This window comes from Micromesistius poutassou (assembly GCF_964030765.1).
Source record: "Micromesistius poutassou genome assembly, chromosome: 3".
NCBI classification, from domain to species: domain Eukaryota; kingdom Metazoa; phylum Chordata; class Actinopteri; order Gadiformes; family Gadidae; genus Micromesistius; species Micromesistius poutassou.
Genome location: NC_140273.1, coordinates 19,797,954 through 19,811,669, shown reverse-complemented (window position 1 = coordinate 19,811,669; position 13,716 = coordinate 19,797,954). Strand labels below are relative to the sequence as shown.

General features: G+C 44.7%; 2 protein-coding genes across 3 annotated transcripts; both read right to left on the bottom strand.

The window, feature by feature from the left end:
* Positions 1-3,293: 3,293 nt before the first annotated feature.
* Positions 3,294-4,215, bottom strand: LOC311340685 (uncharacterized protein). Of its 2 annotated transcripts, none has more exons than XM_084465556.1 (2): positions 4,158-4,215; positions 3,294-4,034 (listed from the first exon to the last, which is right to left on the bottom strand). In XM_084465556.1, exon 2 carries the CDS (start codon positions 4,018-4,020, stop codon positions 3,502-3,504), a length of 519 nt encoding a protein of 172 aa, XP_084321682.1. In that variant the 5' UTR covers positions 4,021-4,034; positions 4,158-4,215; the 3' UTR covers positions 3,294-3,501. The 2 variants fall into 2 exon arrangements, with proteins under 2 accessions (XP_084321682.1, XP_084321683.1); XM_084465557.1 differs by having other exon boundaries at positions 3,294-4,031; positions 4,158-4,212.
* A 2,109-nt stretch (positions 4,216-6,324) lies between these two features.
* Positions 6,325-13,703, bottom strand: ndufs8a (NADH:ubiquinone oxidoreductase core subunit S8a). The gene is made up of 8 exons (XM_084465139.1): positions 13,631-13,703; positions 12,912-12,966; positions 12,284-12,349; positions 11,754-11,843; positions 9,215-9,323; positions 8,154-8,217; positions 6,972-7,100; positions 6,325-6,878 (listed from the first exon to the last, which is right to left on the bottom strand). The coding sequence occupies exons 2-8, from the start codon at positions 12,952-12,954 to the stop codon at positions 6,747-6,749; spliced, it is 633 nt and encodes a 210-aa protein (XP_084321265.1). The 5' UTR covers positions 12,955-12,966; positions 13,631-13,703; the 3' UTR covers positions 6,325-6,746.
* Positions 13,704-13,716: the final 13 nt, after the last annotated feature.

Sequence of the window (13,716 nt, the reverse complement as noted above, 5' to 3'; positions counted from 1 at the left end):
GCGGCATGAAAGTCCTTTCGGAGGTCTGTATCGAGAACGTCCCGTGCTGGAATCCAGGTACGTTCCTCTGGACCGTATCCTTCCCAGTCAATCAAGTACTGCAACCTTCCACGAACCTGACGGGAATCCACAATACGGCGGACGGTGAAGGCTGGTTGGCCTCCAATAACACGGGGGGGAGGGGGGGTTTCAGGGACAGGGGCAAGAGGGGAAGTGAATACAGGGCGTAATAGGGACACATGGAAGGTGGGGTTTATTTTAAGGGAGCGAGGCAACTGGAGGCGGTAACACACAGGATTGATTCTTTGGACCACCTTGAAGGGGCCCACATAGCGAGGGGCCAGCTTGCGGGATTCCACCCGCAGTGGGAGGTCCTTGGCGGCCAGCCAAACCCTTTGACCAGGGCGGAAGCTGGGGGCTGGCCTCCGAAGCCGGTTAGCTTGGCGCTGGTTCCTTTTGGAGGTCTGCAGGAGAGCCTGTCGGACCTTTTTCCAGGTCCTTTTACACCGTCTCACGAACTGTAGCGCTGACGGGACACTCACATCCGTCTCCACCTCAGGAAACAGAGGTGGCTGAAAACCAAACTGGCACTGGAATGGAGACATGGCAGTAGATGTGGACTTGAGTGTGTTGTGGGCGTACTCAGCCCAAGGCAGCCGGAAACTCCAGGACGATGGGTTGCCAGCCACTAGACTCCACTTGACACTTGAGATTGATAGTGGTGAACCACTCCTTTTCCTCTATTGACTCCAGGATGTGCCTTGTGTGCAGCAGGTCCAATGCAGCTAGGCATGGGGACTCCACATCCTCCAAAAGGTGAGCCTTGCCCAAACATGGGGCACACTCTCTGTGACCATCACACGGGTCCATGGTCGCTCCACAAAAATGACATGTCTGGGGGGCCATAATGCCAAACAAAAATAACAATGACAATAGGGACAGCCTTATACTGTATATTATCAGTAAAACTTACTGCCCAGACAAAACCAAACTAACCCACAAAATGTACGCAAAAGTACAATGGGGGATAAATAAAGAAAACCCACCTACTGCACACAGAGGTTTAGGGGGAAATTAAGTTGACTACCAATTAAATAAAAATCAACTATGAAATAGTAAGAGTCACCACTCTAGGGACGTACGAGGAAAAATAATTAAATAAATAAAGCAAACCTTCAAACGCCGAAAGGCAGCCTGATTGTTTGTTATACTTCTCTGAGTATTAACAAAGATGTGTATTCTCACCAAACACGGCTTTCTCTTTGCAGTCTACGGGGAAAACGCAACAGGTGTTAAAGGTCCCATGGCATGAAATTTTCACTTTATCAGGTTTTCTAACATTAATATGAGTTCCCCTAGCCTGCCTGTGGTCCCCCAGTAGCTAAAAATGGTGTTAGGTGTAAAACGAGCAGTAGGTATCTTGCTCCTTGTTGGGAAAAACAGTCTAGTTACTTGACCAGATGAAATGAGACGGAGAGGTAATAAAGTCTGTCAGCACGAGGGCCTCGGATTTATTGAGTAAAGTAGCAAAGGTGATACAGATTCATAAAGCGTGAGAGGTCGAATATTTTCTAAGTCCCTAACAGCGCTGAGGTCGTCTGGAGCTTCGCCTCCGTGGAAGTTCTGCTTCAGAAGAGCATGATGGTTCTCTGTGTGTGTGTTTTCCGTGCTGGCGTGGGGGTTACCCGGGTCCAGCTCCCTGTTCAGCTCCCTAACCTTGAGAAAGGCGGGAGGCGCCCTGGTTAAAAAAAGTTTAAAAGGCATACCATAGATGTGATGTGTTTGTTTTTGCCCATCAGTTGTGGCCGAATATTATCAGCAGACTGACTCCTGTTCTTGCGAATGTGTGGTGCATTGTCTGAGTCTCCAGCATCTCCCCTAGTGGGGACATAGGCTATGACGGTCATAGCCTATGTCCAATGCTTTTTGGAAACGCTTTAGCCAATGCAGAAACTTTAGCCAATGCAGAAACTTTAGCCAATGCAGCCTCCTATGTCAGTGACATAGGAGGCTGCATTGGCTAAAGTTGTTTCGATGCACGTTGTTTTATAACAAGGAGAGGCAAAGATGTGCATTACAATAATTACATTACAATGCACGACAATAATTGGCATCAATCTGGCGCATTTAGAAGAGCAATTAACTGAATAAATGCGATATATATCAGACACGCAATCAGTGAACTTGCAAATGAGAGCCTGCAGTATGACCGATCGTGTGACATTATTTAACCATCCATCTACAGCAAATACGATCAGACAGATACATCATTCACACACACACACACACACACACACACACACACACACACACACACACACACACACACACACACACACACACACACACACACACACACACACACACACACACACACACACACACACACACACACACACACATTCGTCCAACCGGATGCTGACAGCCCACAACGAACCAGACACCCGGCGCCAGCCACGGCGGGTGTGCTCTCTCTCGCTCTCGCACGAACGTACACAATCACTACTTCTCCCACTCAAAGGCTAGGCTGCTTCACTAAGACCACAACCGACCACAACTAACCATGCAGTAGTGCGAAGCCGGAAAGGACACAACGCACAGTCGCACACTCTTATGCACAACAATCAGTTCTATCATCAACATTCTGTCACTGCAAAGATTTAAATTACCTTAAGTTGGAATGGACCCAAAGTGTCCATTCTAACTTAAGGTAAGTTAAGTTAGAATAGACACCCCCCCCCCCCCCCCCTCAACAATCCCGTCCGATCGCAACTCCCGACTTGCACCGGGGCCATCATCATGATGTTACGCCACTGACTGGCTGGCTCCGCTTGGCAAAAAATATTTATATGTAACATATAACATATTTAGCTATATCCATCTATCAACGCATGTGTCTAGTTTTAATGTGATGTCTTTTGTGTATGTCCAGTCATGTTGTCTCCCTTGTTCTGTGTGGTCTTGTAGCCTACTGTCCTGTGTGAGCCGAATCACCAAAATTAATTCCCGACGATTTGTGGCACGTTTGGCAATAATAAATACTTGAATAGGCAATCTATCTATCTAGGCTATCTATATATATATCTATGTATTTATCTATGTATCTGTATAATCTGCTGAACACTCTCTTACTAGTCTCTACTCTCAAGGGCCTCAGTCTGTCGTCTGCCTAACATGACGCCATGCAATGCATTGTGGGGGAAATGAGAATCAGTTGCAAACCGCTAAAATCGTACCTTATTTTTCGTATTAAATTAAGTTTTGTGATGCCCAACAACATTAAATACAATGGATAACTGTTTAAATGTTTATTACCAACAAGCAAATTGCACAAATTCGTTGGAAAATTAACCCTGCAACACGGACTTAAGACCGTAGTGACGGTTTATTTCAACAACTGCTTTTATATATTCCATCAAATACAAAACAATGAAATACATTCATTAAGTGAGCCTTTTGATCAAGTTAAAAGCATTTAAACTTTGCAGTAAGTAAAATGCATCATATTTCTATGTAAAAGTGGGATACTAGCTTCTTGAGGATGTCAAGGAGTTTGGGGCCAATTCTATAGGTTTTCTTTTTGTTGTAATGCTCGGAGATGAAGATGTCAGAGATCGTCTTGTTGACTTTGGTGTACTTCACCAGCACTCTGTCCGCATTGCTCTGAAGTATAGTGCAGTTGTAGTCCTTCCTCACGTAACACGGCAGCTCCTCGGCGTGGGGTGATTGGAGGTTGCCAAGGGTGTAGTAGGCAGTGTTGTTTTTTTTGCCTGGTATCTTGGGCAGCAAGTTTTCCCTGTTCTCGTACCGGTGAAATCCATATGCTCCGGCCACAGGGTCGCACAGAGCCTTCTTTTTACCCAGGCACGTCTTAACGTACCACTTCAGCAGCGTGAGGCCATGGTGAGACTGACTAAGCCCGAAGCCCGTCTTCTTCAGATCCTGGACTGAATCGAGGGTTGGTAGCGCTGAGGCCAACACCACAGACAGCAGCAGGGAGGAGAGGAGAAGGGTACGCATCTCTGGGGCGTCTGCTGCACAGGAAAGGAGATGATCATGATACCAAACAAACACCGAAATACATCACTGGTACAGATGTAACAGATGTAAAATAACTTGATCATAATCACATTGAATGCTAAAGATATATTACTTGCCTCAAAAGTCCACTTTGCTGTTGATTGGTTTGCTGTCACAGAATGAATGTGCCCCAGACTGTCAGGGCTAATGGTTTAATAGAAAAAACCTGACAGGAAGTGTTATGCAAATGACATGGAGGAGCTCTACCAGCGTAGGCGTGTGGTTTTGATGCTCAGTGATAACCCCTTCATGGCCATCAACATATCACTGATGCAACAATAGAAAGGTGTTTAAGTCTGGGATGGGGCCACATTGGTTCTGATAGGGTGGTGTGGCCTTGCATCTCTGATGTATATTATCGATTGTAGTTTGTGAAGGGTGGAAACTATAATTTATTTATTTTTTTCACCCCCTGAAAAAGTTAAATGGTAAGCTTAAAGTGAGGGATGGGAAATCTTTAAGTTACATCTAATTAAGTTATCACAGAGTCAGTGAACCCAAAGCCTTTATTGGGAGGTTGATTTCCGTGTCTGAGATAGGATTAAGCTTCTTGGATACTTCTAGTGTAAAACCACAGTCTGTGAAGCAATTGTCACATCGCTCCATATAACACACATACACAACGACGGTATGTGTGTTATATGGACGGTATGTGTGTTATATGTGTTATAAGACTATAACAAAGTTGACATGGGTCGTAACCATGGTGATAACACGCCCCCATCCTTCCTTGTCTCTCATCCCAAAACTCTGGTGTTATCATGGCGTGCATAAAGCATCATCATTGATCCACAAATCCATTGCAATCTGAAGTAATTTCAGATAGCAATGGATTTAGTCACTGGTACCCAACACTCCCATCACAGCTACAGTGCAGCCGAATGAGGCTACTGTGCTTATTTAAAGCAAACTACACAAATCAGAGACAATTCTCCGATATGAAGCCTTCAAATAATTATTAAGCTGACTTTGACATGATTAATTACATTTTGGATATTTGTGTATTTTGTTTCTAGATCCTTTTGCCCCGTCCCGTTAAATGAATAGCAACACTAATACTTCTGTAACAGCATGGTTTATACAGAGGAGACAACTCAAGCACAAGCCACTGGCTAAAAAATATATAGTCAGGGGTCTGGAGCTCACTTTATCTGGGGGCACTAGCCACGTTGTTCTCTGCCACTGGGGCGTTTGAACACTTGCAAAAAACAAACAGCAATACATTTTAACTTTTTTTTTTTTTTTTTTAATTTTAATTGAACAATTTTGTCTCAAATGGAAATCAGTACATTTCTCACAGGCTGCTAGTTTGACGCTCTGTTATGCTGGTCCAGTCTAGATGAATGTTTTTGTAGTCTGCTACTTCTGATCACTAAACCAGGGCTGCCAACTTTTGGGTTTTGGCCGGAGTGAGATTCTGTAGAATCTTGTAATGCATACCTTATAGCATTATAGCAGGGTCCGCGGGTGTAATTGTTCACGGGGAGGGGGGGGGGGGGGGGTCTCGTCTCGAGGTAGTTTCTCCCGCTGTCTCACTCTACCGTCGGGGAGTTTGGAAAGGAACGAACATGTCTCGGCTTTTTTTTTTTTTGCCATGAGAAATTGGATGTGTGGTGTGTGTAAACAGGCAAAAGCGTGTGTCACACGGTGAAACCGTGAGAGTTGGCAGCTCGGACTGAACTATGGCCAAGTTATCACGAACAAATGGGTTGCGTGGGAGGCATACCACAATGTTCACACTTATGTCATGAATATAACAATGTGACACACAATGGCCTGTTCCTCTGCACATTCATTAACCAGTTCATCGTTTGTCCTAACTCACAGGGGTGTAGCTTTTGGTTATTGGACAAATAATTACATAAAGCAATATCCAAAACATGAAACTTTAACAGAAGGCCCTCCTTTTCTCACCACTCACCCTGTTAACATGAAAGCACTCCCGCTGAAGCCGTTTGAAAGTCCCGCCCTCTCTCCCCACTAGCCTATTGAGGGCATTTGTTCGGTCCACTCAGGCTGTTGCGTGTGCCGATTGGCTGCTTCAACCCACCTACGGATCTCCTGATTAGCCTAGCAACTGTCTGCCAAACTAAATCATATTACATATGGAAATCAAACGGCGGTTTTCTATATGGGGACATTTGGGACTAAATGTTTCCTAACTTTAAATAAACTCTTACCATCATGATACAAACAAAAGTCAGAAAACGAACACACAATCGAAATCAGAACGCATTGGAAAGGTAAGTTCAAAACAACAGTTTAATTTCTTATTACATGTCCACAAGTCTTTTTACCCTTTATACAATTCTCCTGAAGTCAACCCGGTGAAACCATGGGTAATGATGCTGCAGAGTGAGCCCAGCGAGGGGCCATAAGAACAGTTCATACTAGACTAGCTACATCAAATGGACAACCCGCCTCCTAACCTAGTTGACAGGCAGTAGACCTAGCCCAATCAAAGTGCATGCTGCGCTGTGCCACACGTTGAAATGGGCCACAGGCTGGGTTGTGCAAAAACTGTGGGCGAAGCCAGACTGGACTGTTGATGTTTTCAATAATTTACGAATGCCTGAATGCAACTGAAGCGCATGTGTCTTAAAGTACAGTATGGACGTTGCCGTGTGTGTGTGTGTGTGTGTGTATGAGTGTGTGAGTGAGTGGTATTATCGGTAGAGGTAATCTGCTTGTATGTTGGCTGCGATCTCCGCCTCCCACTTGTCTCCGTTGTTCAGCAGCTTCTCCTTGTTGTAGAGCAGTTCCTCGTGGGTCTCCGTGGAGAACTCAAAGTTAGGGCCCTGAGCCACGGGGGGGGGGATGACAGGGGAAGGTAAGTGACCATCATGATAGAGAAACCTCTGTGCGTGTGCGTGTGCGTGTACGTGTGTCACCTCGACGATGGCGTCCACGGGGCAGGCCTCCTGACAGAAGCCGCAGTAGATGCACTTGGTCATGTCGATGTCGTAGCGGGTGGTTCTCCGGCTGCCGTCGGCGCGCGGCTCAGCCTCGATGGTGATGGCCTGGGGACACACAGCGCCGGTCAGCACTCACACCAATACAAGGCCCACCCACAGGGGCAGGGACCCGGCCTGGCTCGTCCCTCTGGACCTACCGCACAGGCCTGGCCGGGAAGCTACAATTAGCTTATACATTTGTTCATTTAAGATTGTGTGTTTTTTTCTGCAGAAGGTGCCAAGAAACCAATGCGCTGCTTGGCAGAACCACCCTTTGAAGCTGCCTCATGTTGAGGTGGTGCCCGTGTCCGTCCTGGTTCTGCACACAGACGTATGCTAAGGCAGGACAGCCTCACACCAACAGGCGCCAACTATCAGAAAGTTGCTTCCTGTGCTGCCAAGCTCAGAAAAATGGCAGTTTTTAGGATGCAATCCCAGGGTTTGTGTAAGGAGAGAGCCTCCCTTATGACCCGGCACATTCATTATATTAGGCTTCTGGGCCACAGAGACAGCAGGTAAACGTGTTTTTACTTCCCCGAGGTCACAGGAGCTTCAAGGATTTGAAGACTTGCTGATGATCCGCACATTATGAAATGTCAACATGCGAGAAAATATTATCTTCTCGCAGGCAGTGTAGAGTTTAGAGTTGAGATACTAATTATGTTTGGTCTTTCTGACCGTTTTGAGTTACAAAGGTTAAAAATAAGCAGATTGTGTCAATTTAAGCAAGAGAGCTTTCCTTGCATTGCTAGGGGTGTACAGTATAAACGGTACAGAGACTACACCGGTGTGAATTTGCTCTATGGTATGGATTTTGACGTTATAGTGTGATCGGTGTGACCGGTAGACGGTGTTGTGTGTAACGCGTTACAAAGAAAGTAACGCAACCTAAGTAACAGTTACATACAGTTTTAGTTTTAGTCTGGGTCAGTTCAGTGCAAGGCCATTTTTAGTTTTCTGTCCCTGATTTCCAGCAGACCAGATCTATCGTAGTATACACACAGAAACGTTGATAGTAATAAGACACACACAGACATTTTGACACACACACACACACACACACACACACACACACACACACACACACACACACACACACACACACACACACACACACACCTGGGCAGGGCAGATGGCCTCACACAACTTGCAGGCAATGCAGCGCTCCTCTCCAGAAGGATACCTTGAACAACACAAAAACAAAACGAGTTACAACCCAGAGCGCGTGCTGGGCGGTGGACCGGCCCGGGCCCGCCACCGCCCGCCAGGCGGCCTGCTCCATGTCCTCTACTGATCACTCTACTGATCACTCTCCCTGTGTTCTCTACTGATCACTCTACTGATCACTCTCCCTGTATTCTCTACTGATGACTCTACTGATCACTCTCCGTGTTCTCTACTGATCACTCTACTGATCACTCTACTGATCACTCTGTGTTCTCTGCTGATCACTCTACTGATCACTCTACTGATCACTCTCTGTGTTCTCTGCTGATCACTCCCTGTGTTCTCTGCTGATCACTCTACTGATCACTCTGTGTTCTCTACTGATCACTCTACTGATCACTGTGTTCTCCACTGATCACTCTACTGATCACTCTGTGTTCTCTGCTGATCACTCTACTGATCACTCTGTGTTCTCTACTGATCACTCTACTGATCACTCTACTGATCACTCTCTGTGTTCTCTGCTGATCACTCTGCTGATCACTCTACTGATCACTCTGTGTTCTCTGCTGATCACTCTACTGATCACTCTGTGTTCTCTACTGATCAGTAAAACCCTGACGTTATTGATAGTCATCATTGTTACTGGTGTATATGATATGCCAGTAAAAGGTTACATGGTCACTACGCATATAGTATAACATTAGTATAATAATGTCCTGTTAGGAAAAAGTATATATATATTTGTTTATTATTATTATTATTATAATATTGCTTTGACTCAAATCAGGGGCCTTTGTTTTGTCCACCGTACCGCCTTTCAATCTGTCGGAAGACGTGACGTGCTGGGAACCGTTACACCCCTGGCTCACATAGGTTAACCCATACAGCGGCTCTGGGACCCACGCCCATGTACACTAACTACTTCAATACCTACTATTCACAATCCACGAAGCAGACTTCTGACTCCAGACAGCAGATAAACAAATCAGTGAACCTGAGGCGGGCGGTACCTGCGGAGGGCGTGCTCCCCTCTGAAGCGTGGAGAGAGGGGTCCCTTCTCAAAGGGGTAGTTGATGGTGGCCGGCTCCCTGAACAGGTAGCTCATCGTCATGCCCAGCCCTGGCCAGTAGAGGGGGTCAAAACACAAGAGCTGTGACGCAGCAGAACACCACACCTGCCGCAGTGTAGGGGTGTGTGCGATATGACGACATTAGGTCGTGAACGATTCAAATGTCTCAAACGTCTCCGCGATCTGCCTTTACACAGAGATCGTTAGTATCATGCTACAGTGCACATTAAGGCTGTCACTTTTTATTCGATATTCGAATATGCATTCAAATATGACGTGACATATCCGTATTCGAATATATATTTGTTGTGTGTTTTTTACAGTCTATGATTAGACTGTTTGGTTTTTACTTTTTATTTTATTGTTTGCCATCTCATCCATTCGCGGGCACGCTAGTCAAGCAAATAATATATCCTGATTCATGAATAAAAAGAGAGCCGCACTTGATCCAGATCAAGTGGATGGATTGGTGTTTCTAGCAAACAACATTAAGAAATTATTATTTATTGCAGATAGGCTATAAGCCTTAGTACTCCTGCTGCTGTCTCCCGTTTAAGTTGTCACGTCATTGTTGCGCTGTGCAGTTCCGATTCCCTTTTTGTTTTTCATTGCATAGCCTCATTTTGTGATATGCATAGTGGCACTTGATATTGAATAAGTTGATAACCTGTTTCAAACAAAGTGGATATGGCCTAAGTCCTGTTTATGTCTCCTCTTGTCACATAATACATTTGTGATTGAATCTCCGTTAAGGTGTTTTATTTTTTTTGGGGGGGGCCTTGTAGATATTCCAATACATTGCTTGATATTTGATATTTGATATCCATTCAAACTTGATTTTTCTCCAAAATGACAGCCCTAGTGCACATTCAATCAGTTGCAGTTCTATGGCTCATACACGCATCCAAAGTTGTTTTCTCAGCCACATCTTAAATCAAAAATTTGCTAGTCCGTTACACGCCTTCCCTATAGAGACACACCAATAAACCAATATAACAAACAGTAGGTAGTGCCTTGGATTGAATCCCCTCCCCCTTTTTATTTGGCAACGTAGCGGCATGGATGACAACACGGAGGAGTTGGTCCCTAAAAATAATTAGACGTCTGTAATATGGAACTGGTTTGGATATTCCAGAACCGACACGGCGCAAACAAGTTATTTGCAAAAATTGCAAAGATAAGGTTCGCACGTCGGATGGCAACACGACAAACCTTTTTAACCACCTCAAAAGAAAGCACCCGAAAAAGTATGCTGACAGTCAAACAGTAACTTGTACTGTTCAGTAACGTGCAAAAACCAAAATGAAAAAGAATCGTGATAAGATCGTGGATCCTGATCCTGCCTGAAAAAAATTGTGAAGTGATATTTTTGCCATATCGCCCACCCCTACCGCAGTGTCATTCGCGCTTCAACATCCGGCAATGTTTTGATTAGTGTTCAATAAAGTTGTGCAATATATTTTCTGCTGATTAATGGGATCGTTATATCATCGTTATTATTCCAATAATCTACTTTTGTATAACCATTAACACACAGCCGCTATGGGGAGGTTGATTTTTGTGGCACTGGTTTTATCCTCCGTTCCAGCAACACGTTAGTGTTTCAGTGTGGAGTACGGGGCTGCCTCTGGAAGCAGCCTGGAGGAGGGGGGGGCTCATGTGTGGCAGGGAGGATGGCTGTAGAGAAAGCCATGTGGGTGCACTACCGTTAACCCATTTATAATAAAATGATATAGAATGAAAACTAGCAGACACATACAACAACAGCCGATTACATCTAACAGCAAAGTTCTGTTGGCAAGAAGCAGCTGACGATAGATCAGAAAATCAATGCACAGTATATGCTTGGATTCAAATGTCTGCATACAATCATATGATAAAAGCTAGAGATGCTCCAATCAGCATTTTTGGGCCGTGACTGAAACATGGCGCTCAATGCGTTCATCAAAGCCTCTGCAGAATGTGACTGTCATATACGATACTGAAATGTGCCTGCGCCCGTACTGAGCCATGCAAGTGCTCCGTAAACGACACTGAATGTTAAACTGCCTCCTTTGCCATCATTAGTGACCGTGTGAAATCCTGGCAGTGTAACACAATGTTGTAGACGGGAAACTCATGCTGCCACTGGCAAGTTCTGATTTGAAAAAAATTCAATTAAATTGAGCAAGTAATTTACGTTCAGTGATCAGCTTTTTTGATCTGCGCTTTTGGGGTTCTCCGATCAAGCTACTTTTAGCCAATATCAGCCGATCATGATCAGTGTCCGATCATCAATCGGAGCATCTCTAATAAAAGCAACAACTAACAACGTACAAATATAGAAATGAAAACCCACTGCATGAAGGGTTAACATTGGAGCAAAGATTAGAAGTGCTGAAATAGCACGCAGGCAGGAACAGGTTGTACTTTAATTTACATTTAGGGCATCTGGCAGACGCCTTTATCCAAAGTGACTTAGAATAAGTCCATTTACTGACCTCTGAACAGCTCTGTCCACAGCAGAGTCTGAGCGGCCCGATCTGTGATGGCCTTCATGTCCAGGGACGGCTCCTGGGCATTCACATACTCTGTAACACAAAGAGGAACTATGTAACACAAGGGGAACTCTGTAACACAAGGGGAACTCTGTAACACAAGGTGAACTCTGTAACACAAAGGGGAACTCTGTAACACAAAGGGGAACTCTGTAACACAAAGGGGAACTCTGTAACACAAAGGGGAACTCTGTAACACAAAGCAAACTCTTAAGGTGGCTGCAGAGTAGCCTCGGGCCTCGCTGAAGAATCTCTGAAGAATTTGTTGATATTCTTTTTTCTTTTTAAATTCTTTTTGTGTGGGTCTTTATTGAATGCAATTCATTTTATATGCGTCTATTTCTGAACTTTTGACAGACAAATATCTAGAAAACGCTGTGGCTGTGATGCAAATAAGATTAGTATTGTACCGTGTTACACTGCATGAAAGCTCACTGTGACTGAATTGGTGTGTTTTGTCTTACTGTACTTACTGAAACTCTCTCTCTGCCCAGACACACTGAAGCACCTAACAAGACTCTGGCCAGTCGCAAAAGACCCTGAAAGAAAAATACATGATTGTCATCATCACCATACAGAAAAGGGCAAATCATCACACATTTCCAGTTAGCAACAGAGGACAAGCGACCGGGTAGACACCATAAGAGGAGCAACTGGAAAGATGCAAATGTGAACATTTCTAATTGTGCTATTCCACTGCAAAGTTACACAGTAGAAATCCCACTCTCATCCTAATATAGATAACACATGAGCAAGGGAATATGGATACTTGGAACAATAAGACAATGACAGAGAATTCAATAATCAAATGCTGTGATGCTGAGCTACACCAGCATGACTTGTATACTTCCTATAAATACCAATCATTATTGTACATAAGTAGGTTTCCAATGTTCATTTGGATGTAAAACAGATGGTATAGATGTATATGTGTAGTATACATACAGTACATGTATGTATGTATGTATGTAGAGGAAAAACAAGTAATGAGTATGTGTATACCTCGACATTTAGCCTTTTAGAAGGAATTAGTTTAAAGGCAACAATGTGAATAAGGCAAGAAAGTGGCAGTGTCTGAATCCATGGCTGTTGAAACCTTACCTTGCCTGGACGTGGAGTAGAGCAAACGCAGAGTTGCAGCCATCACGTTTAAACGCTGAAGCGAAAATCAAACGTGTCAGGAGGAGAAGAAAACACACAAAATACACACAACTATTTGTGACTTTCACAGAAGAGTCCACTTCAAAGTGTAAACAACACTACTACAGCTGAGCCTGTTTGCGCCACCACGCATGCGCGGTGAGGCAGCACCCCCTGCTGGTTGTTTCGCAGGCCCGTTTGAAGGGCAGCGGTTCGGTTCTGAATGTACATCAACGCTTCATGTGACGAACGTCGCGACTAAAACTATTCACTCAACAGCCTCAGTTGAGTGAACAGATCCGTTTTCTGAAAACCAGTTCCAGACTGTAAACTTGAGCTGACAACAACATTCACAATGTTCAAAATCACATCAAGACATTATGATCTTCAGCATAAATTAGCTTGTTCGCAGTGCTAATCGGCTGATCCAGGTGCGGAGAGTGATCTTGAAAAAGCCTTCATGCACAGGGTATAAGTGCTCAGCCGCAGAGCGCCGGTCCTGGGGTCAGCCCAACTCCACAACATCTCAAGGACGAGATGGGAGGTTAAGGGACGGCTACCAGCGACACTAACGCTTCGACTTGGACATGGACACAATTATTCATTGTTTAAGTTTTGCATGTCGAAACCACCTACGGGTTTTAGGACTGTAATAAGACATTTGAACGTAATGAGCTTACCGATCTGTCGCTATTTGGCCTTCTAAACCAGAACAGCAGACGATTACGATTACGGCGGCGTGCAGGAAGTGACGACAGAGGTGTTC